The sequence below is a fragment of the Heterocephalus glaber genome, unplaced genomic scaffold, assembly GCF_053883595.1.
Source record: "Heterocephalus glaber isolate CG9 unplaced genomic scaffold, H.glaber_assembly_v1.0 deba00001761, whole genome shotgun sequence".
In the NCBI taxonomy this organism is placed as follows: domain Eukaryota; kingdom Metazoa; phylum Chordata; class Mammalia; order Rodentia; family Bathyergidae; genus Heterocephalus; species Heterocephalus glaber.
Window position 1 is genome coordinate 1,223,823 of NW_028258458.1, and position 21,172 is coordinate 1,244,994.

General features: G+C 43.5%; 1 protein-coding gene across 1 annotated transcript; it reads left to right on the plus strand.

Moving 5' to 3' along the window:
* Positions 1-11,264: 11,264 nt before the first annotated feature.
* Cd209 (CD209 molecule) lies at positions 11,265-20,733 on the plus strand. Its single transcript, XM_087201771.1, has 7 exons — positions 11,265-11,526; positions 12,616-16,928; positions 17,185-17,308; positions 17,430-17,658; positions 18,041-18,192; positions 18,905-19,014; positions 19,678-20,733. Exons 4-7 carry the CDS (start codon positions 17,466-17,468, stop codon positions 19,742-19,744), a joined length of 522 nt encoding a protein of 173 aa, XP_087057897.1. The 5' UTR covers positions 11,265-11,526; positions 12,616-16,928; positions 17,185-17,308; positions 17,430-17,465; the 3' UTR covers positions 19,745-20,733.
* The last annotated feature ends 439 nt before the right edge of the window (positions 20,734-21,172 follow it).

Consider the following 21,172-nt stretch of genomic DNA (forward strand, 5'->3'; position numbering starts at 1 on the left):
GTAGTACTCCATTTTATAAAAAAACCACATCTTTTAGCCAGTTTCCAGTTGATGGGCAATTGGACTGTTTTCAAGCTTTAGCTATTACAAACTGTGCCGCTATAAACATTGATGCACATATATCTCTGTGGTATGATTCTTTTAATTCTTTTGGGAAAATACCCAGTGGTGTTTGTTTTTAAAGAACAAATATGTCCTTTTAAAGACCGTTTATGTGCTGGGTTTCCATCACAGAGTACTAGGCTAAAGTGACTCTCAGTGGCACTGATTCCTAAGTGGACCTGGCTGGAGGCCATGGACTCCCCCAAGGGCAGTTAGTGATGCATGGTATTAAATCAAGAGGGAGGGAGTGAAGCCAGACTGCATAGAGGTCAAATGAGCAGTTAAGGTGACAATTCCCGAGCTGGCGATACTCTAGGGACCCTCAGTGTCGGGGTCTGAGGAGCAAAGTCTTGGAGTTCACCATCAGTATCTGAGGTTCTTCCCAGAAATGATGCCCTCAGGAAAGAATAGATTGGGGAGAGCAAAAACCTTCCAGAAGAGAAAACCCGGGACCTCTGGTCCTCCTCAGGATGTGGAGGTACATGCAGAGGCTCAGGACCCCAGAAAGAGGTCCTGACCAGTTAGATTCTGGGTCCTTGCCTGGAAGATAAGCAGCAGCTGGTGCCTGGGAATAAAATTCCACTGAGGACTATGCCCAGGACATTTGACCTTCTCCTTCTCACATTATGATGTCCACATAAAGGATGGTTTTATTCTGGAGACTATTTGATTCCATTTTTATAGGCACAAATGGAAAAAACCCCAACAAATTTCTGTAGGAACAGAGTTGTTTCAATCATAAACTGTACTGAGCCAATTAAACTCCCAGATTGCTTTTTTTCATTCAATGCAGTGAGTAGAATCTTTTTCAATTTTTCCCATTATTTTAGTTAATAGACTCCCCCCACCACCACCACTATACTGGGGGTTGAACTCAGGAAGCACTGAGTTGCTTCACAAGTCCTTTTAATCAGTTTTTATTTTGAGACAAAGTCTTGCTAAGCTCTGAACTTGAACTTCCAGTCCTCCTGACTCAGCCTTGGAGGGGGTTGGGATTACAGGCACGCATGACAATACACAGTAGAAGTCTTTCTTTAACAGGGCAGCATCTGCTAGGTTGCCTAGGCTGGCCCTGAACTCCTGGGCACAAGGGATCCTTCTGCCTCAACTTCCAGAGTAGCTAGATTGCAGGTGCACTCACCATGCCTGGCTCATCTCTAGACGTCATTTTTTGGGGGACCTTGTGCTTGCCAGTCAGGTGGTGGCACCACTGAGCTAAATCCCTGGCCCTCTAGAAGTCATTTTTGCCAGAAGTATATTTCCCTCATGCAATATATATAGTAAATATTAGATGTATTCATTAAACTTAAAGACCAGAATACATGCATTTTGTTAAACTCTCATCTTGGGGAGGGAATGATCCATTTCACCAATTTACTATTTAAAAATAATTTAAATTTTTTAATTTACGGGATATAGTGTGAAAATTTGATGTAAGCATATAGTGTATAAGGATGAAATCAGGGTGATTAATATTTCCATATCTTTTTTGAGACAAGGTCTCACTATGTAGTCCAGACTTTTCTTGAACCCCTGGCAATCCTGTTGATCCTCCTGTCTCTTTCTCCCAAGTGCTGGGATTACAGGTGTGCAACCACCATGCTCAGCTATTTCCATCTCTTAAAACATTTATCATTTCTTTGCGTTAGGATCTTTCAAACTCCTCTCTTCCAGTTCTTCTTTTTGGTACCGGGGATCAAACTCAGGACCTCGCACTTGCAAGGCAGGCACAGTGCCACTGAGCTAAATCCCCGGCCCTCAGTTCTTTATAAAATATACAGTTAGAGTTCAAGGCCAGCCTGGACTACATACTGAGACCTTGTTTAAAAGAAAACAAAACAGGGCTGGGGATTTAGCTCAGTGGTGCCACCGCCTGCCTCAAAAGCACAAGGTCCTGAGTTCAATCCCTGGTACCAAAAAAAAAGAAAAAAGTAAAACAAAACAAAACCACACCAACTCATATATATATAATTACAGGCATGGTGGCACACACCTGTAACCTCAGCACTGGGGAGGCTGTGGCAGGAAGATCTCCAGGAGTTCAAGGCTAGCCTGCACTACAAAGTGAGATCCTGTCTCAAAAAACAAAAACAAAAAAGTTGTAAATTATGGTTACCCTACTGCCTTAGAACATTAGAATGTGTTCCTTCTAACTGCTTTCTTTTGTGGTACTAGGGATTGAACCTAGGGGCACTCACTGAGTTGGCCAGGATGGCCTTGAACTTGCAATCCCCCTTCCTCAGCCGCTGGAGTAGCTGGGATTATAGTTGTGTACCATCATGAGTAGCTGTAATTGTATTTTGATACCTGTTATGTACCTTCCCTCTATCCAGTTCCCCTACTTGGGCTATTTTGGTCCAATATTTATAAACTGTAGGAACTTCTGGGAAGATGGTGGAATGGTGAACACTAGAGAAAAAGCCTCTTTGAGGTTTGGTGTCCAGATGCTGGAAGAAAGCAATGTGAGGAAGAGAAGAAGGAGAGAAGTGGGTCCCTGGGACCCAGCAAGGATCTGAAGTGAGAATTGAAGTCCATGGGGAGAGCAAAGGGAGACTTCAACAAAGAAGAAGGAGGTGGCAAGAGGCACTTTTTCCCTGAGCCCTGACTCACCACATGGGAAGGGTGGCTTGAACCTGCAGACACATGGTGACTACTGGTGACGCCAGAGGCCTGCACAGAGAAATGCACCAGTAGAATGGAATAGTGGATGCAGCAGACTGCAGTGTCTGGTGAGTTATTCAGGTTCAGACACCCCCTAGGAGAGGGCAGTTGGCTAGTAGCCATTTGGAGAGGGGCCAACTGAGCTTGGAACACAGAGAAGAAGCAGGTTGGCTCCATCAGGGTGAGGTGGAACTGAATTCAAGTCAGCAGGAGGCACATGGAATGTTGCAGGCTGAACAAATCAGGTTATAGCTTCACAGCCAGAATCCACCCTGAGCTTCAGAATTAAAGGTGTAGGCTTGCTGGGATTACCCACTCCTCTACCATAAATCTATAGCTGGCTTGTTGGGATTAATCAACATGGATCTGAACTCTGCTCTTTTTGTCTACCAGTGACAGCAGAGACATGTCTTTGAGTGGACATTTTTTTCTTCTTTACTTATTTTTTTCTTGATTATTTGTTCTTGTTTTTAGATAAGTATAAACATTGTTTCTGGGTTTTTTTTGTTGTTATTCTGTTCTGTTCTTGTTTTTATTTCTTCCTTCTCTCTTTCCCACTTTTTCCCTTTTTTCTTTTTGGTACCAGGAATCAAACTTGGGACCTTGCACCTTTGAGGCAGGGGGCAGAACCACTGAGCTAAATCCCCAGCCCTCTCTTTCCCTCTTATTTTCTTCACCATTTTCTCAAAATTGCATAATCTTTCTTTGTCTTCCAGCATTTCTTCTAATCTTCTTCTTCTTCTATTTCTCTGTTTTCTTCCTGGAGGGTAAAATTGCATTTCTGAGGGGCTATTTACTGTACACAATTTTCTGGTTTGTTTTAGATTTTATTATATAACCACAAACCTAGTTCATATGGTTAAAGTTGGCAAATTAATAGTATCACAGTAGGCTGTGTTTAATCCTATTGTTATTGCTGATTGTACTACTTTAGCTAAGATGACACAGTTGTTCTAATTGGTTGCTTTTCCTAGTATGCCAAGACTGAGATTGCCTAAGGGTCATAAACAATACCATAGGCCAGTACCATAGAACAAGGGGCTAGGCCAAAGAGGCGGGAACTGCTTATCCCCAATAAATTGAAGAGGTAGGATCTTGTGACAGACTCACAACTCAAAAGCCAGCTATACCTGGAAAACATATGAGAAATAGTCATTTCCTAAGGGTTCTCAGTACTAGCAATAAAGCTATTTGCCATAAGCAATTTACAAACATCAATCCAGGAATTAAACTAAAAAAAAAAAAAGAAAATGAGAAGACACTTAAGAAAGATGCAACCTCAAACTTCCAGCTCACCAAAGGCAAACCCAGGGGGCATTGAGGTGGAGCAATTTGAAACTCACACACCTGGACTCTCTGAAGTGGTAACAGTAGAAGTAACAAAGCAGATGAATGAAGTTCTAGAAAAAAATCAAGTCAGAAATAGTTTCTCAGATAACTACAGAGATGGTGGCCATAATGAAAGACATGGTTAATGATTCTAGAGCAGATACAGATAAAAATATAGAGGAGCTTAGGAAAATGATGGAAACCATGAATGCCCTACATAGGAAAGAAATGGAATCTATGAAACAGACTACAACAGATATCCAGGAGATTAAAAATTCCATTGAAATGGATACCCAGCAGAATGAGGCAATGTGAGGACAGAATATCAGATATAGAAGACAGGATTACTGTTAGCAATCATGAAAAGAAAGATTTCTTGAAAATAGCAAGGAACCAAGAAAACTCAATCAAACAGCTACTACATGATGAAAAGAATAATAACATAAGATTGATTGGAGTCAATGAAAAAGCAGGAGATACTGCAAACACCATAAAAAACCTGTGCATAGAAGTAATTGCAGAAAAGTTCCCATGCAGGGAAAAAGAATTTGACGTACAAATAGGTGAGGCGTATAGAATTCCAATTAGTCATGATAAAAAAACTACACCAGGGCATATAATAGTGAAGACTCCAGAAATTCAGTACAAGAACAGAACCCTAAAAGCTGTTAGAGAAAAGAAACAAATCACCTACAAAGGAAAGTCCATCAGAATCACAATAGATTTCTCAGCACAAACCCTCAAGTCAAGGAAAGCTTGGAGTGAGGTATTTTAAGCCCTAAAAAACCCCCCTTCCAACCCACATTAATATACAGTCCAAAACTATCTTTCAAAATTGATAGAGAAATAAGACACTTCCATGGCAAAGAACACCTGAAGAAATTCATGACTGTCAAACCAGCACTCTAAAATGTTCTGAAGAACATTCTAGAAAGAGATAACAAACATTACAACTCCATGAACCAAAACAGAATAAATTCACCAGGCAAGGCAAGAAAGTAAACAGAGGGGAAAAAAAGGGAACCAACAACAGGAAAGTAACATGACAAGGATAAGTCAATAAATATCAGTGACAACCATCAATGTAAATAGTCTCAATTCACCAGTCAAAAGAAACAGACTGGCAGAATGGATCAAGAAACAAGATCCAACAATATGCTGCATACAAGAAACACAATTAATTTAAAAACAAATTCATGGACTGAAAATCAAATGGTAGAAAACTATACTGCATAAGAATGAAAAGGGTGAAATTACAATGGATCCTGCAGAAATCCAGAAGATTGTCAATACCTACTTCAAGAACCTGTACTCTATGACAGGAAACACAGAAGAAATGGACAGATTCCTAGATACATATGAATTACCAAAGCTGAATGAAGAAGGTAGAAAAGTTCTAAATAACTCAATATCAGTCAATGAAATTGAAGTTGTAATTAAAAACCTACCAACAAAGAAAAGCCCAGATCCTGATGAATTCACTGCTGAATTCTATAGGAAATTTAGAGAAGACCTAATGCTGTTACTTCTCGAACTCTTTCATGAAATTGAAAGGAAAGCAATACTCCCAAATTTATTCCTGGAAGCAACATTACCCTGATACCAAAATCAGAGAAAGATTCAACCAAAAAGAATTACAGGCTAATCTCCCTCATGAACATAGACAAAAAAAAATCCTCAAGATACTGGCAAACAGAATGCAGCAAATCATCAAGAAGATTATACACCATAACCAAGTAGGATTCATCCCAGGAATGCATGGATGGCTCAACATATGCAACTCAATAAATGTAATACACCATATTAAGAAAGTCAAGAACAAAAACCATATGGTCATGTCAAAAGATGCAGAAAAAGCATTTGGGAAAGTCCAACACCCATTCATGATAAAAATCCTACAGAAAATTGGGATTTTTTTTTTGTAATGGGGATTGAACTCAGGATCTAGTGCTTGCAAGGCAGGTGGTGGCACCACTGAGCTACAGAAAATTGGAATAGATAATATTTATCTCAATGTGATAAAAGCCATTTATGACAATCCAACAGCCAAAATCATACTAATGGAAAAAAACTGAAAGCTTTCACTCTAAAATTGGGAACAAGACAAGAATGTCCACTGTTACCACTCTTATTCAATGTAGTTCTGGAAACATTAGCCAGAGCAATTAGACGAAAGAAATAAAAGGAATAAGGATAGGAAAGAAAGAAGTTAAATTATCATTATGTGTGGATGACATGATACTCTACATAGAAGACCCCAAAAACTTCACCAAAAGACTTCTAGATTTAATAACCAAATTCAGTAGCATAGCTGAATAGAAAGTCAACATTCAAAAATCAATAGCATTCCTGTAAACAAATAACAAACTCACTGCAAAGGAAGTAAAAGATCTTTACATGGAAAACTACAGTAGTCTGAAAAAGGAGATTGAAGAGGATATTACAAAATGGAAAGAGATCTCTTTTTCTTTTTTGTGTTTTTTTTTGGTACCAGGGATCAAACTTGGGTCCTTACACTTACGAAGCAGGTGGCAGAACCACTGAGCTAAATCCTGGCCCCCTTGTTCTTGAGTAAGAAGAACCAATATAGTGAAAATGGCCATGCTTCCAAAATTGTTATACAAACTTAATGCAAACCTGATCAAAATACCAATAGCATATCTCACAGAATTAAGAAAACATTCCTAAAATTCATTTGGAATCAGAAGAGACCTCAAATAGCAAAAGCAATATGGGATAACAAAGGTCAGGCAGGGGGCATCACAATCCCTGACTTGAAAATATACTACAGAGCTACTGTAATAAAAACAGTATGGTACTGGCAAAAAAAGACCCAAGGATCCATGCGACAGATTAGAAGATTCAGAAAGAACTTCAGACATACTCAGCCACCTTATCTTTTTTTTTTTTTTGGTTATTTGAGTTAGAGTCTCAAGTAGTGCAGGCTGCCCTTGAACTCACCATGTAGCCCAGGCTGGCCACAAACTCTCTGTGATCCTCCTATGTTAGCCTACCAAGTGCTGGGATTAAAGGTGTGTACTGCCATACCCAGCTACCATTTTATTGTTGACAAAGAGGCCAAACATCTTCCCTGGAGGAAAGATAGCCTTTTTTATAAATAGTGCTGGAAAAACTGGCTTTCCACATGGCAAGAGTCAATCTAGACACATATCTTTCACCATGCACTACACTAAAATCAAAACGGATCAAAGAACTAAACATGCTGGAAGATAGAATATGTAGAACTCTGGAAGACATTAGTGTAGGTAAAGACTTTATTAACAAAACACTGATAGCACAGGAACTATCACAAAGAATTAGCAACTGGGATCTCATCTTGTTAAAAAGCTTTTGCACAGCAAAAGAAACCACCAACAGAGTGAAGAGATAACCTATAATGTGGGAAAAAATTTTTGCCAGCTGTTCCTCAGACAGCAGACTAATAGCTAGAATACATAAAGAATTTTTAAAAATCAGACCCCTCAAATTTAAAGACCCAATCCAAAAATGCGCACCTGAAATTAATGGGCACTTCCCAGATGAAGAAGTAGAAACGGCAAATAGATAAATGAAAAAATGTTCAACATCACTAGTCACTCAAGAGATGCAAATTGAAACAATGCTGAGATTTCACCTCACTCCAGGAAGAATGGCTGTTTTCAAGAAATCAACCAATAACAAATGCTGGCGGACCGTGGGGAAAAAGGAGCCCTGATCCACTGTTGGTGGGAGTGTGGACTGGTGCAACTGCTATGGAAATCAGTATGGAGATTTCTCACAAAACTAAGACTAGAGATTTCATTGGACTCAGCTATTCCCCTTCTTGTGTATCTTCCAGAAAGTATTAGAAGCATCATACCACACATCATACCACAGTGATATAGGCACACACATGTTTACAGTGGCACAGTTTGTAATAGCTGTATCTTGGAAAGAGCCCAAATGCCCATCAACTGATGAATGGATAAAGAATATATGGGTTGGGCTGGGGATTTAGCTCAGTGGTTTCGCCGCCTGCTGCGCAAGTGCAAGGACCCGAGTTCGATCCCAGATACAAAAAAAGAAAAAAAAGAATATATGGTTCTTTTTTTATACAATGGAGTACTATTCAACCATAAAGCAGGATAAGCTTGAGACATTTGTAGCTAAATGGATGCACCCTGAAACCGTAATTGGACCTTAATTGAGATAAACAGCACACACATGTTTAATTATCACATTGTTTCTCTGGTGTGAGAAACCAAACATGAAAATAAGAACCAAAATGTACAACAGATATTGGGAAATGGGAAGAAAATGTTCTAATGAGAAAAGGAACAAGGAAAGAGAGAAAGGGAAAAGAAAGAAGGGACAAGAAAAAAAATAATAGAAGGAAAAAATGGAAACAAAGCTTTTGCAAATAAGAAGGGAAAGAGGAATGGAAGGGCAGGAGGGAAATGTGAAAACAGAAGAAGCAGCAAGATATTCATGAACTGTCAATTCCACCACTGATTTGTTTTCTTGGTGGGAAGAATGCGTGCCACTTTGGAATCAAGTTTTGCATATTTAGCTTTATTGAAAGACTTCTGTCAGAGTTTAGCCAGAACTAAATTTTACCACAAGCAAATACCCCCGTCCCCAGGCTAAACCTCAGACTCAAAGTTCTTTTGTAAAGAATATTGATCAGCATGGACATGGAACTCACCCTTTGTTCCATAAAAGGCCAAAAAAGGCCAAATATTTGTAACTTCTTCTATCAAGACACAGAGTCTATTTACCCCTACACTTGAACCTGAACTGGACTTGGATCTTGTCCTGACCCGTAGACTGCTTCAGAAATGATGCTTTTCCAGTCTATATGCCCATCCATAGGTGAATGGGTAAAAAAAAATGTGATATACACAGTGGAGTACTACTCAGCCCTAAAGAAGGACAAAACGGAGTCATGTATAGGAAAATAGATTCATCTCGAGACTATAATGTTAAGTAAAATAAGTCAGACACAGAAAGTTATATATTCCATGGTTTCTCTTATATGAGAATCCAGGTATAAATAATTCAAAGAGTAAAATAAAAGACAGACAATGGGAAATGGAGATAGAGTATACGAGGTGGGATGGGATCTGGGGATGATGGGAAATAGGGTGGAGATGGAAAGGGGAAGTAATAAAGATTAGAATGCAATATGTATATGTCCCAACTCGGTATGATGCGTGTTGTTACATATCACAAACATATACTTGTTTTTTGGATCTTCTCCACTCCCTCCTTCTCCTTGGTCCTCCTCCCTCCATCTCTTGGTCTTCTTCCCTTTCATTTTGCTCTTTAATTTATTTATATTTGGGTTTCTCATACAAGAGAAACCATGCGCTATTTAAGCTTGTGTGTCCGATTTATTTCACTCTAGCATTATGGTCTCAAGGTGCATCCTTTTTCCTACAAATGACGTTCCCTATTGAATGGATTTGGAACATTGTCAAAAATTACCTGGCCGTTTATTCCTGGACTCTCATTTCTCTCCCATTGGTTTATATGCTGATCCTATGCTAAGACCATGCAGTCTTGTTTATTATAGCTTTGTATTAAGTTTTGAAATTGGAGATTGGTCCTTTGATTTTCTTTTTAAAGATTATTTTGCATTTTGGGCCCCTTGTAATTTAAATGAATTGAAGAGTTGGCTGTTTCATTTCTGACAAAAATGGAAATTTTTTTGTACCAGGAATCAAACTTGAGGCCTCATGCTTGCCAAGCAGGCACTGCACTGCTGAGCTATATCCCCAGCCTGAGTTGTTGCAATTTTGATAGAAATTGCGTTGAATTCGTAGATAGCCTTGGGTAGTATCTTAAGTATATTGTATTCCTATCCAGGAACACAGGATGTTTTTCTTACGTATTAAGAAAAACATGTATTACTTGTGTATGTTTTATTTCTTTCATCAGTATTTTGTTGTTGTTGTTGTTTTTGGTACCAGGGATCGGACTCGTGTCCTTGTGCTTGCGGGGCAGGCGGTGGAACCACTGAGCTAAATCCCTGGCCCTTTCATCAATATTTTGTAGTTTTCAGTATACAATTCTTTCTGCTCCATGTTTAAATTTATTCCTAGATATTTTATTCCTTTAGATACTATTGTAAATGGAACTGTTTTTATTTATTTATATTAACCCAAATAATTTAGACACTTTTGTTAGTTACTTTTTTGATCATTTCGTGTGTATAAAAAAGCAACTGATACCACTGACAAGGACCCAAGTTGGATCCCCGGTACAAAAAAAAAAAGCAACCAGGCAGGGAATGTAGCTCAGTGGTGCAGTGCCTGCCCGACAACAGCGAGGCCCTAAGTTTAATTCCTGGTACCAATAAAAAACCAAAACCAAAACCACCACCACCACAACAAATTAGAAATGCAAATGACTGGCTGGGTGTAGTGCTGTACACCTGTAGTCCTAGCTACTTGGGAGATTGAGACAGGAAAGCTATAAGCTGGAGGCCAGCTCGAGCAACTTAGCAAAACGTTTGCCTCAAAAAAAAAAAAAAAAAAAGAAGGCCGGAGATGTAGCTGAGTGATCTAGCTGGTTCAATCCCCAGGATTGAAAGTTAAAAAAAAAAAAAAAAAAAAAATTTTTGGCATGGTTTCATTTTGTGTCTTGACACTTCTCTAGCAGCTTTCCTGTGACTTCCTTAGGGTTTTCGGCATATAAGATCATGCAAATAATGCCCAGTGTGGGTGGTGCACATCTGTAATAGAGCACTGGGAAAGCTGAGGCAGGAAGATTGCAAGTGTGGTGGGCTGGGGATTTAGCTCAGTGGTGCTGCTGCCTGCCTTGCAAGTGCAAGGTGCTGAGTTTGATACCCGGTATCAAAAAAAAAAAAAAAAATTGCAAGTTTGAGCCCAGCCTGGAATACATAGTGAGACTCTGTTTTAAAAAACAAAACCAAAACCAAAAATCATACACATAGAGGTGGTTTAACTTTTCCTTTGTGTTTGGATAAAATTCATTTCTTTTCATTGTCTAATTGCTCTGGGACTGAACTGCAGCGGACTCCTGTAATTCTCTGGTTTACAGACGGCCTATCGTAGAACTTCTCAGCCTCTGAGGTCATGTAGGGGATTTTCCTAATAAATCCCCTCCCATATATCCTATTGGCTTTCTCTGAAATGCTGGCGGGCACACCAGGCTTATAGCCGTTGAGTTTCTAAAACCAGTTTGACTTTTATACATGGGCGATTTGACCTTGGTTGATTTCCCAGTGCCTGCCTTGGCGCTATCCCGTGACCTAGCTGCTTCCTGAACCCTCAGGCTGGCTCCAGCTCTGGCAAAACTCAACTCAATCTAATCCTGGCCCTCCTTGCCCTCCCCACAGCACAAGGAGATTTGGACAACAAGGACTCATGAAGGACAGCACATGTCAAGGCTGGGGAGAAGAAGAGGAGCCAAGAAGGAGCAGCCAGGGAGGTAGGAGGAAGGCTAGGAGGCGAGGCCAGCAGGGAAGTCCTGGGAGAGAAGTTTCAAGCAGAGGGAGGGAGCGGGCACCCTGACATGGGGGAAGCAAGATGGAAAGGGGGGTGTTGGTTTCATAAGGGGATGGTAGACAAGCTCCTTGGTCATTTAGGGTAGAGGAGGGTGGCCAGGCAGCAGGGAAGTGTGGAGGGGCAATGAATGCTGGACTGAGGACATTTTTCACGGAGTTTGGCGACACCTAGAGGACGAAGGGAGATTTCCCCTAGGAGCTAAAAGCTCACCCCTGCTCCTGGGTCTCAGGGTGCCAGGACGTGAGGCTCAGCTCCTCTGGACCACAGGGCATGAAGTTTTGGGGTCTGTGGCAACAGCTGACTCCAGATCCAGCTTTCCTGCATGGCATTCTGGGCAGGACATATTCTCCTTCCTGGGGACAGCAGTACCAGGAGAGCTAAGGCTCACGTGAGGGCAATGAGCAGAGCGAGATAACACTTGTTTATTCTGTTTTCCTCAAGCTTTTCTCTGTCTATGAAATGAACCTGCTTTGTTTGTACCCTTACAATGCTCGGCTTCATGGAGTGAAGAGTTGCAGGGTTCTAGCATCAGACATAAGCCAATTGTAGCAGTCAGCTTTCCCATTGCTAGGACACAGTGCCTGATGCTGGCACCTTGAAGGAGGAGCGGTTTAGTTTGCCTCACAGTTTCAGTGGGCTCAGTCCATGATCACCTGGCTCCAAGGCAGAAACAGCATGGATGAAGGGTCTGGTGGAGGAAAGCTGTTCTCCACAAGGTAGCAGGAAGCTGAGAGAGAAGGGAGGAGCGGGGTCAGAATACACCCTTCCAAGTCACACCTCCAACCAGGCCACACCTTTGCACATGAGACTTTTGGGGGGACATTTCGGATCTAAACCATAACACCAACCTAATTTTTTTTTTTTTTTTTTGGGTACCGGGGATTGAACTCAGGACCTTGAATTTGCCAGGCAGACGCCAGAACCACTCAGCTAAATCCCCGGCCCACCAACCTAATCTTTAAGTTGTTGTAACTTTGTGGATTTAAAAATTCTTCCCTTCCTTTTTTATTAGTATACATTTGTGATCCAGAAATACATTCAGCATGAGGAACTGCTACCGAAGTAAGACAGCAAATCAACAATCTAAGTTTCTTCATCAAGAAATTAGAAAACAAAGACCAAAATCAAACCAAAACAAGCCTGAGGAAGGAACTAATGAAGGTAAGAGGAGAAATCAATGTGATTGAAAACTAGAAAACGAGAGAATCAATGAAACAAAAACCTCTTGAAGATTGACTGTTAGGAAGAATTTAGCATGCAATTTGTTTATCAAGGAGTGTCTTTGGGTCAACATGGATAGAAGGGATGGGAAGTCTTTTTTTATTTTTGTTTTTTTTCTGTTAACACTGATCAATCCTCCAATACTGACACCAGCCACCTGGAGTTCACATAGATTCTACAAGTGCAAGGACTGTATGTCACTAAAAGGAAATACTTCAGATGCCAGCCTCAAGAGGGTGCTCAGGTAGCCATACTTCTGCCCTGAACACCCAATGTATTCCCACAACCTGCTCACAGGCTGGATATTTCCAGATGACTTACAGTGCTCAGAAGAACATTTTCCTTACTTACATTTATGAGTTTATTTTAAAGAGTAGACCCCCAAATAGAAGACCCAATCAGGAAATGGAAAAGTGGGACACTTCAAAGAAGCAGTACAAATGGCCCATAAATCCATGAAGAAATGCTCAACATCCCTGGTGATATTAGAGAAATGCAGATTAAAACAACACTGAGATTCCATCTTACTCCAGAGAGAAGGACTATCTTCAAGAAATCAAGGAATGGCAAATGCTGGTGAGGCTGTGAGCGAAAATGAACCCCTCTACGTTGTTGGTGGGAATGTGAACTGGTATAACCACTCTGGAAGTCAGTATGGAGATTCCTCAAAAAGCAAACTAGAAATTCTATCTGACCCAGCTATTCCCCTTCTAGTTATCTTCCTGAGAGAGTTAAAGACATCATATTACAGGGTCCATGCACACCTATGTTTAGAGTGGCACAATTCAGAATAGCTAAATCTTGGAAGTAGCCTATATGTCCATCAATAGATGAATGGATTAAAAAAAATGTATTTACACACAAATGGAGCACTACTCTGCCATAAAGAAGGATAATCTCGAGTCATTTGTAGGAAAATGAATACACCCTGAGATCATGATGTTAAGTGAAGTAAACCAGACATACAATGGAAACAGTGAGGAATTGGCATGGAGCATCCATGTCCTCTCTAGGTGTGCCACCCTCCAGCACCTGCATGTATTTGATAGCCTGGAAACTGACCAGAACTTGTTGCTCAAGAGTTTCCAGAGTGCTCAGTCTCCCTCCCTGCAGATTGGTGGCTGGAGCTGAAAGAAATATCCTCATCAGCTGTGTGTTAAGACCTGCTATTCACCCCTTTGGTGAGGAATGCTGTTATGATTTCTTTTCTTTTTTCTTTCAGCCCTTTTTTCTTTCAGCAGAATTTTACTCACATTGTGCCTGTTCCTTCTCCTTATTTTTCACATCAAATTCGTAGCAATGGCTCTGAGACTCTTCTGTACCACGTTCTTCAACCTCAATGCAGTTGGAGTTCTCTCTGATATCCCCATCTTCCTTTTGGCTTAGTGGGTGTTCAGGCCCATCTTTGCAGTTTAATACAGTGACCAGGTGTGGGATAAATTCAGAGGCTTGGTGAGTTGTATTCACCTACTCTCCCCTTAGTGAGCTCACAGTTTGCATAGCCATCTATAGCCTCTACCATGTCAACTGACTCTATCCCATCCCTGTGTACTCTCCTGCCATTGGCATCCCTGCACCCCTTTGTTTGTGTCCTTTCCCTCATTGCTGTAGCTCATCCTGCAGATTGGAAGTCCCTGGTCAGTCACTGGCTGCCAGAAGTTGGCATGTAAGTACCCAGCTCACTCCACCCTTATTAACACGCTGGTGAACCCTGATGTGGGTCTCCCAGATTTCAACTAAGGACCTGCTGCTCCACCTGGTCTCTGCTACAGCATGATGCCTTCTCAGAAGTCAGGGTCCCTTCTGGTGCAGCTCACGAGTGTAAAGGATGATAGAGACCCTCCACGCTGGGTGCATCTCTGAAGGACCATTTTAGTTCCAGAGCTTCCCATGGGGAAGTGTGTGTGTATCCATGTGTGTGTTGGGGGGATTAATTAAAGCTTTTGATTTTATGTAGCCTTGTATGTACAAAATGCATGTACTTGATTCATTTCCTAGGGGAGCCTTCCTCCTACTCCCTGAGACAATCACCAAGGTTGCGATTGCTGTCATGCACCAAAGGGTCGATGTGCTGTAAGAACTGAAATTGAGGCTCAGTATGATCTGCTGCCTTGACATCTGGAGCAAACCAGCAGGCCCTGGGATGGCCTGACCACAAGTTCCCCTCCTCACTCAGGCCCGTACATAAGGTTCCCTGGCCAAACAACCGTCCTTGTTGAGGGTACCCAGCTACTAGTGGGCATAAATTCACTGCCAGCAGTAGAATTACTCAATCCAGCTAATCACGCCCTCCCGTGGAAGCCACTGAGGGTCCCACACCCTTGTTGCTATGAAGTTGGCCTTCTCCCACCCAGCTTTGCTCACTCTGTTCCAAGTATACCCTTCGTGTGGCCCTGCATGGTGGACAGTGTCTTCTCTTCCTGTGTTGATGTGCTGGATGGGACTCAGGAAGAGAAAAAAGGCATTAAGGGAAAATACTGAAATCCAGTATGTGTAGTTTACTGTGTGGGTTTGTCATAAGTAAGAAGCCAACACTGGTGCATTTCTCATTACTATCACATCTTAATTCATAGGTCAACAGAGGAGAACCTGGGTGGGTGGAACACTGCAAATTCTATATTTGCAAAATTGCCAAAAACTATTCTACAATAAAATATTTATACTAAAAATAATCGATGAAAGAAAAAACCTACATGTCATCATAGCACCTGCATATATTTTTCAGTTTCTAACACACCTTAAAATGCTTGATATATAAAGACTCCCATGCAGCCACATCAAAGATGATACTTAGAGCACTGTGAAGGCTTCCTTGCTTCTCCTACTGGTCTACCCCCACTCGTGGTAACCTCCGAGTCAAGGTTCATCCTGCCTATTCTCAAAACAAGGGCGAAAGCGAATCAGATCTTAGAGTATGTATAGTGTATGTGCCTGAATTCTTCTGCTCTCCTTTTCTTTACTTTATAGTCTTCCATCTGTCAATCAGCCACTGCTTGATTTCCGTCACCTATTGGTGGCCACTTGTGCTCCTCTCATAGAGGATGCTTCTGAATAAAGCTGCAGGGAATGTTTTGTTTCCTCCTTGAGACTATGTGACTCTCTGTGGCTCACAAGGTGTACATGACGGAGACAGATTGTCTAGGACCAGTTTCCATCTCTGCTGTTTACCAGCTGTGTGATCTTGGGCCAGTTACCCGATCTCTTTGTGCTTCAAATAGACTTATCTGTAAAATAGATTTCAGATCACCTACCAAAGCCTGGGAAGATTAAATGATTATATACATAAAGCTGTTAGAAAAGTGCCTGCCTGTAGCAGGCATTTAATGAATATCAGGAATGATGATTCAACTCCATAGCCATAATTCAGCAGAAATTACCATAAATGTGGATACTGCAAACTAAGGAGCAAGGCCAGGTGTCACGAGCAACTGCGTTTCTGGGAAGACCACGGACATTGCCTGTCCTCCCTTCCCACAGGTGCTGAAGGAATAGAAGGTAGCTTTACTTTATAGGTTATTGGTTTTGTTAAATGCACCTCACAGGTTGGACATGCCAGGATTGACCTTTTTTTTTTGTACCAAGGATCGAACTCGGGACCTTCCCTTTTTGAGGCAGGTGGCAGCACCACTGAGCTAAATCCCCAGCCTGGGATTGCCCCTGTTCTTTCTGCTACAGAGCCCAGACCACCCCCAACGCCCTCTCTTCCCCCAAGTTCTGGAATGTGAGAAGTTCAGCTTCTCCTCCTCACCTCTTCTGGGTACTCGGTTCCCTGTTCCTCTTCTTGCATGACTGTAAATTCAAGGGAAAGAAATAGAGGGTGGGACATAAAAGCTCTGGTCCCTAGCAATCTGGAGCACTGAGGGACAGCAGTGAACACGAGGAACTCCAAGGAAGCCAGGACGCAGCAGCTGGGTCCGCTGGGTGAGGCTGGGCTGGAACTCTGGGAGCTCACGGGGGAGTACAAGGGACCAACTGGGGTCTCTGCCTGCCCAGGGCCTGACTGATGCTCCACTCATTCAGGTGATGAAGGGCTGGTACCTGGTGGCCCCAGACATTCTCTAAAAAGCTTTGGATACCGACTGCCTGAATTCAAGTGCTTTGCAGGTAGAGCAGGGATGGCGGATGAGGAAGAGTGGAAATCTCCTCACAAATACTTGGATGCTGGGGAGATAAAGGCTGCACTTCTGGATTTCTGGGCCCTGAGGATGTAGAATTTGAGATTCTGGACTCCTGTGCCCTGGGGAGGGGGAGGAGGAGGAGGAGGAGGAGGAGGAGGAGGAGGCTGGTGGCACTGCTGCCCCTGGGGAAGCTGAGGGAAAGACATTGTTTGCTGGAGCCCTGTTATCCCTCTCTCCTGCAGGGTGTCAGGACAAAGGTCTCATCTCCCTGGTCCTGCAGCTGCTTGCCCTCATTCTCTTCGCTGGGCTCCTGGTGGCCATCCTTGCCCAAGGTCAGGATAAGGTTGAGGGACAGGGCTCCTTCAGGTGAGACTGAAGCAGGGATGGGGTCGTTCTCAGAGGTCCTACATGTGGTGCAGGAGAGGGGAGGGAGAAAGAGGAAGTGGGCTACTTCCCTTAGGGAAACCCACTTTCCCTTCTCTTTCAGCCTTCTTCTCTGAGGGTTAGGTTTCCTCCTCTTTGAATGAGATTAAACAAGACTTTGGCTCTCAGATATGATGTCCATGCGAGGACAGTGAAGACCATAGCATGGAGTGAGAATTGCAGTTTTTTTCTTGGCACAGTCTCCAAGGTCCCCAGCAGTGAGGAGAGGAAGAAGGAGAAGTCAAACCAGGAGAAAATGTATCAGGAACTGAACCAGCTGAAGACTGGATTTGGTGAGTGACGGAAAACCAAGACTCCAACTACCTGCCAGGGTCTTCCTTGGGTCACAACAGCTCTCTGAGCCTCAGTTTCCTCATGTGTGAATTAGGAACACAGGGTAAATGGCAGGATGGCTCTTGGTGTTCACAAGGGGATGTGCACACAGTGGGTACTCAAGTAACCAGCTTCCTGGTTTCTCCCAGTTGAGAAGAAAGCCAAGACTCTTGAGTTCTCCTGAGGCTGGGAAGGGACTCAGAAAGTGGAGAGCAGAATGCCTTCCCCGGCTTGCAGAGTAAAGGAGGCCCTGACTCCCCAGGAATTAAAGACTAGGCACACATAGGGGCAGGACACCAAACACTGTCCAGCCTCACCTGCCTCACCTGCCTCACCCAACAGACTGTCTGTGCCGTCCCTGCCCCTGGGACTGGACATTCTTCCAAAGAAAGTGCTACTTCTTCTCCAGGTCCCAACGGGACTGGCGTGACTCCATCACCACTTGCCAGGAAGTGGGGGCTCAACTCGTCATTGTGGAAAATGCTGAAGAGCAGGTACTCATGGTTTAGGCAGGGGTCCTAGTCCGGGGTGGGCACTTGGCCACTGGGCAGTTCTGGGGGTGATGGTTGGTCAGATTGGGGTTTTTCTGGACTAGGGGCTGCTTGGTGCACTTGGAAAGGGAGGAGGAAAATGCAATGAGGAAGTCTCATGCACCTTGAAGGGGACACACTCAAGTTCTGAACATGAGTCCACGCTTGGGAAACACTCAAAGTATAAGTGTCAGTGTAATGGCCAGCCGGGGGGAACAATCCCCTGTGAGTCATATCCGCCAATTTCCCTAGTGCAAATATTACTATCGTGGCTTATTTTAACCCTCCAATGGGATGTCTTTCAACGCACAGCTGAGAAGTGGTGAGGTGCTTGACCAGCAGTTATGAACTAGTACGTTCTGATGCAGCACATTAACCTAGTCATGAGAAAATAGTATGGATATGCTCAGAGCTTGTCACTCAGATAAATGTGCAGTAATTACCAAGCGTGTGTGATAAGTCAGAGCATTCTGTGCCAAGTCAGAGCACAACTATGCAAAGCATACAGATGTGGGAGGACTCAGACCTCTTGAGCACACTTTGAGGTTCTTGGCCCAGTAGAATAGAAGGCTGAAGACTAGGCTGCAAGCAGAAATTCCTGCTAAAAGATTAAGGAGACTTCTAGTTAGAAAACTGGGGACACAGTTCCTTCCTGATTTCTCTTCTCCCCCTCCAGAGCTTCCTGCAGCAGACTTCGAAGAGTAAAGGCTACGCCTGGATGGGACTCTCAGACCTGAACAAGGAATCCGAGTGGCACTGGGTGGATGGTTCACCTCTGTCGCTCAGGTAGGTCCAAGGAGAAGGGAGCACCCTAGAGAGTGGAGCCGGGTTCTCAGTCTCTGGCTTCGGCTCCACTTGGAGTTCTAGCCCCCTCAGCATAAGATATTTACTGAGTTGAGGAAGATGATCCTCATACCCACATGGACATAGGGTGGCAAGTGTCTAAAATTCCACTATGAGAGACACAGAAGCAGTTTGCATCTTGAGATAAAGATGGGAAATACAGTGTATTAATAGAAAATCTGGTTATAATAAGGCCAACAGCACAGGAGACAACTCCGTTTAAAAGATAGCTTGTTGTACTCCTAGATTCCAAGAGGGGGCGCAGCCACCGTGCCATAGGCACCCACAGGGGAAGAACCAGGGCTGGCGAAGAGGTACAGGGTGGGCAAGCAGTGAACAGAGCCTTCACTGTCCGTGGGGAGGAATAGGTGAGGCGGGGAGAGTAGCCTTAGGAGTGGCTTCTGGTGATGTCAGTGGGCTCGGGGTAGAGATAGATGCTGTACTGAGGAGTCTCCTGGTACTCAGCCCCAGGGAGGTGAACGGGGCCCAGAGTGCGAGAGCCCAACAAGGGAGGTGTTTGGAGGCGTGCAAGCATCAAGTTTCCAATAGCTAGAAACGGTTCGCAGGGTGCTAGGGCAGAGACTTATGCCCTCATGGACTTCGCAGCCTTGTTCGGTACTGGAACAAAGGGCAGCCCAACAACTATGAGGAACAAGACTGTGTGGAATTTTGAGATGATGGCTGGAATGATGCCAAGTGTGATCTCCAGAAATTCTGGATCTGCAAAAAGCCCGGCACTTCATGCTCCACTGAGTGACAACCAGTTCCCCTCTGCAGGGGGAACTGAGCCGCCTGCGCAGCCTGCCCAGTGGCAGAGCTGTACTCACGTTTATTCCAGTTCCTTCTCCCGCTCTGGATACTGAATTTGAACAATGGCTCCGGGATCCTTCTCTGTCACACTCCTCATCCCCAGTGAGGCTGGGCCACTTCAGTCCTCTCTGGTGTCTCCAGGTTCCTCCCTGATTTAGTGACTGTGGTTTGGATTCATCTCTGTAGTTTAATACAGTGACAAAGTGTGAGATCCATCCAGAGGCTGGGTGTGTTTTGTTCATCTACTTTGTCTTCCTTGATGACATCACAGGGTTTGCATTGCCAAGTGTAGCTTCTGTCATGTCCCTTGGGGCTTTATCCTATCCTTGCTTGCTTTCCTTCCACCTGCTCAACTCTCGTCCCTGGGACCCTTTGCCTAGGAACTTTCCCTGGTTTCTGTGGCTCATCCTGCAGGCTGAAAATACTAAGGAACTGATTCCCCTGGTCAATCAATGACTCTGTGTATTGGTAGACAAATACCCCAGCTCCTTGCTCTCTTGGTGATTCTGTGGTGGTCCCGAGGTGGGCTCCCAGAACTCTCTGCAAGGAAGGACAAGTTTCTCCAGCTGCTACAATGTCTTAGGGAAGCAGCTGTCCCCTGTGAATCCTTCCTGCCTAGACTGCTGCAGGGAGCTGCCTTCGCCAAGGTCAGGCTCCTTCTTGGTGCAACTCACAGGAGTGCAGGATGACAAAGACTGGGCCATGTTGGGCCAGAATGGGGCAACTCGGAAGGACCATCCAGGTTCCAGAGCTCTGCATATGGCAGCTCTTGCTGCTGTCAGACCTCCTCTGCTGGATGTGCCCCCACCCCGATTGTTCCTATTATTTGGAAAAATAAAAATATACGTTTGTTCTTGGTCTAGATTCTGATGTGATATGCGTGTCATTTGTTGATTATAATCAGCCCTATGGACCAGGTTTGAATGTATGATAGTGAGGTGACTGAGAGGGGCCCCTTAGGTAACTTCAGCACGGGACTGGTCACCAGAAGAACCAAAGGAACTGCAATTCTCAGCCTCACTCACAGTCAGCCTTCTGTCCCTGTGAAAGAAATAGCTGAGAATAACCACTTAAGGGAAGAAAGATTTATTTGGCTCAGTGTTTAAGGGGTTTCACATATGGCCAGCTGGTTCCATAGTGAAGCAGAAACATCACAGCAGAAGGGCATAGAAGAGGAAAGCTAGAAAGCAGCCCGGAAGTAGAGAGAAAGGAAAAAGGTCAGGGATAAGCTCCAGTCTTCCCAGCCATGGCCTCAGTGACCAGTTTCATCCAATTGGGCCCTGCCTCCTAA

Excerpts from the sequence above, each read along its gene's own strand:
- Cd209 (XM_087201771.1), top strand. The coding sequence starts at position 17,466 with ATGAGATTAAACAAGACTTTGGCTCTCAGATATGATGTCCATGCGAGG. Across the intron at positions 17,659-18,040 it reads CCAGCTGAAGACTGGATTTG|ACTGTCTGTGCCGTCCCTGC; the intron begins GTGAGTGACGGA and ends CTCACCCAACAG. Across the intron at positions 19,015-19,677 it reads GGTTCACCTCTGTCGCTCAG|CCTTGTTCGGTACTGGAACA; the intron begins GTAGGTCCAAGG and ends TGGACTTCGCAG.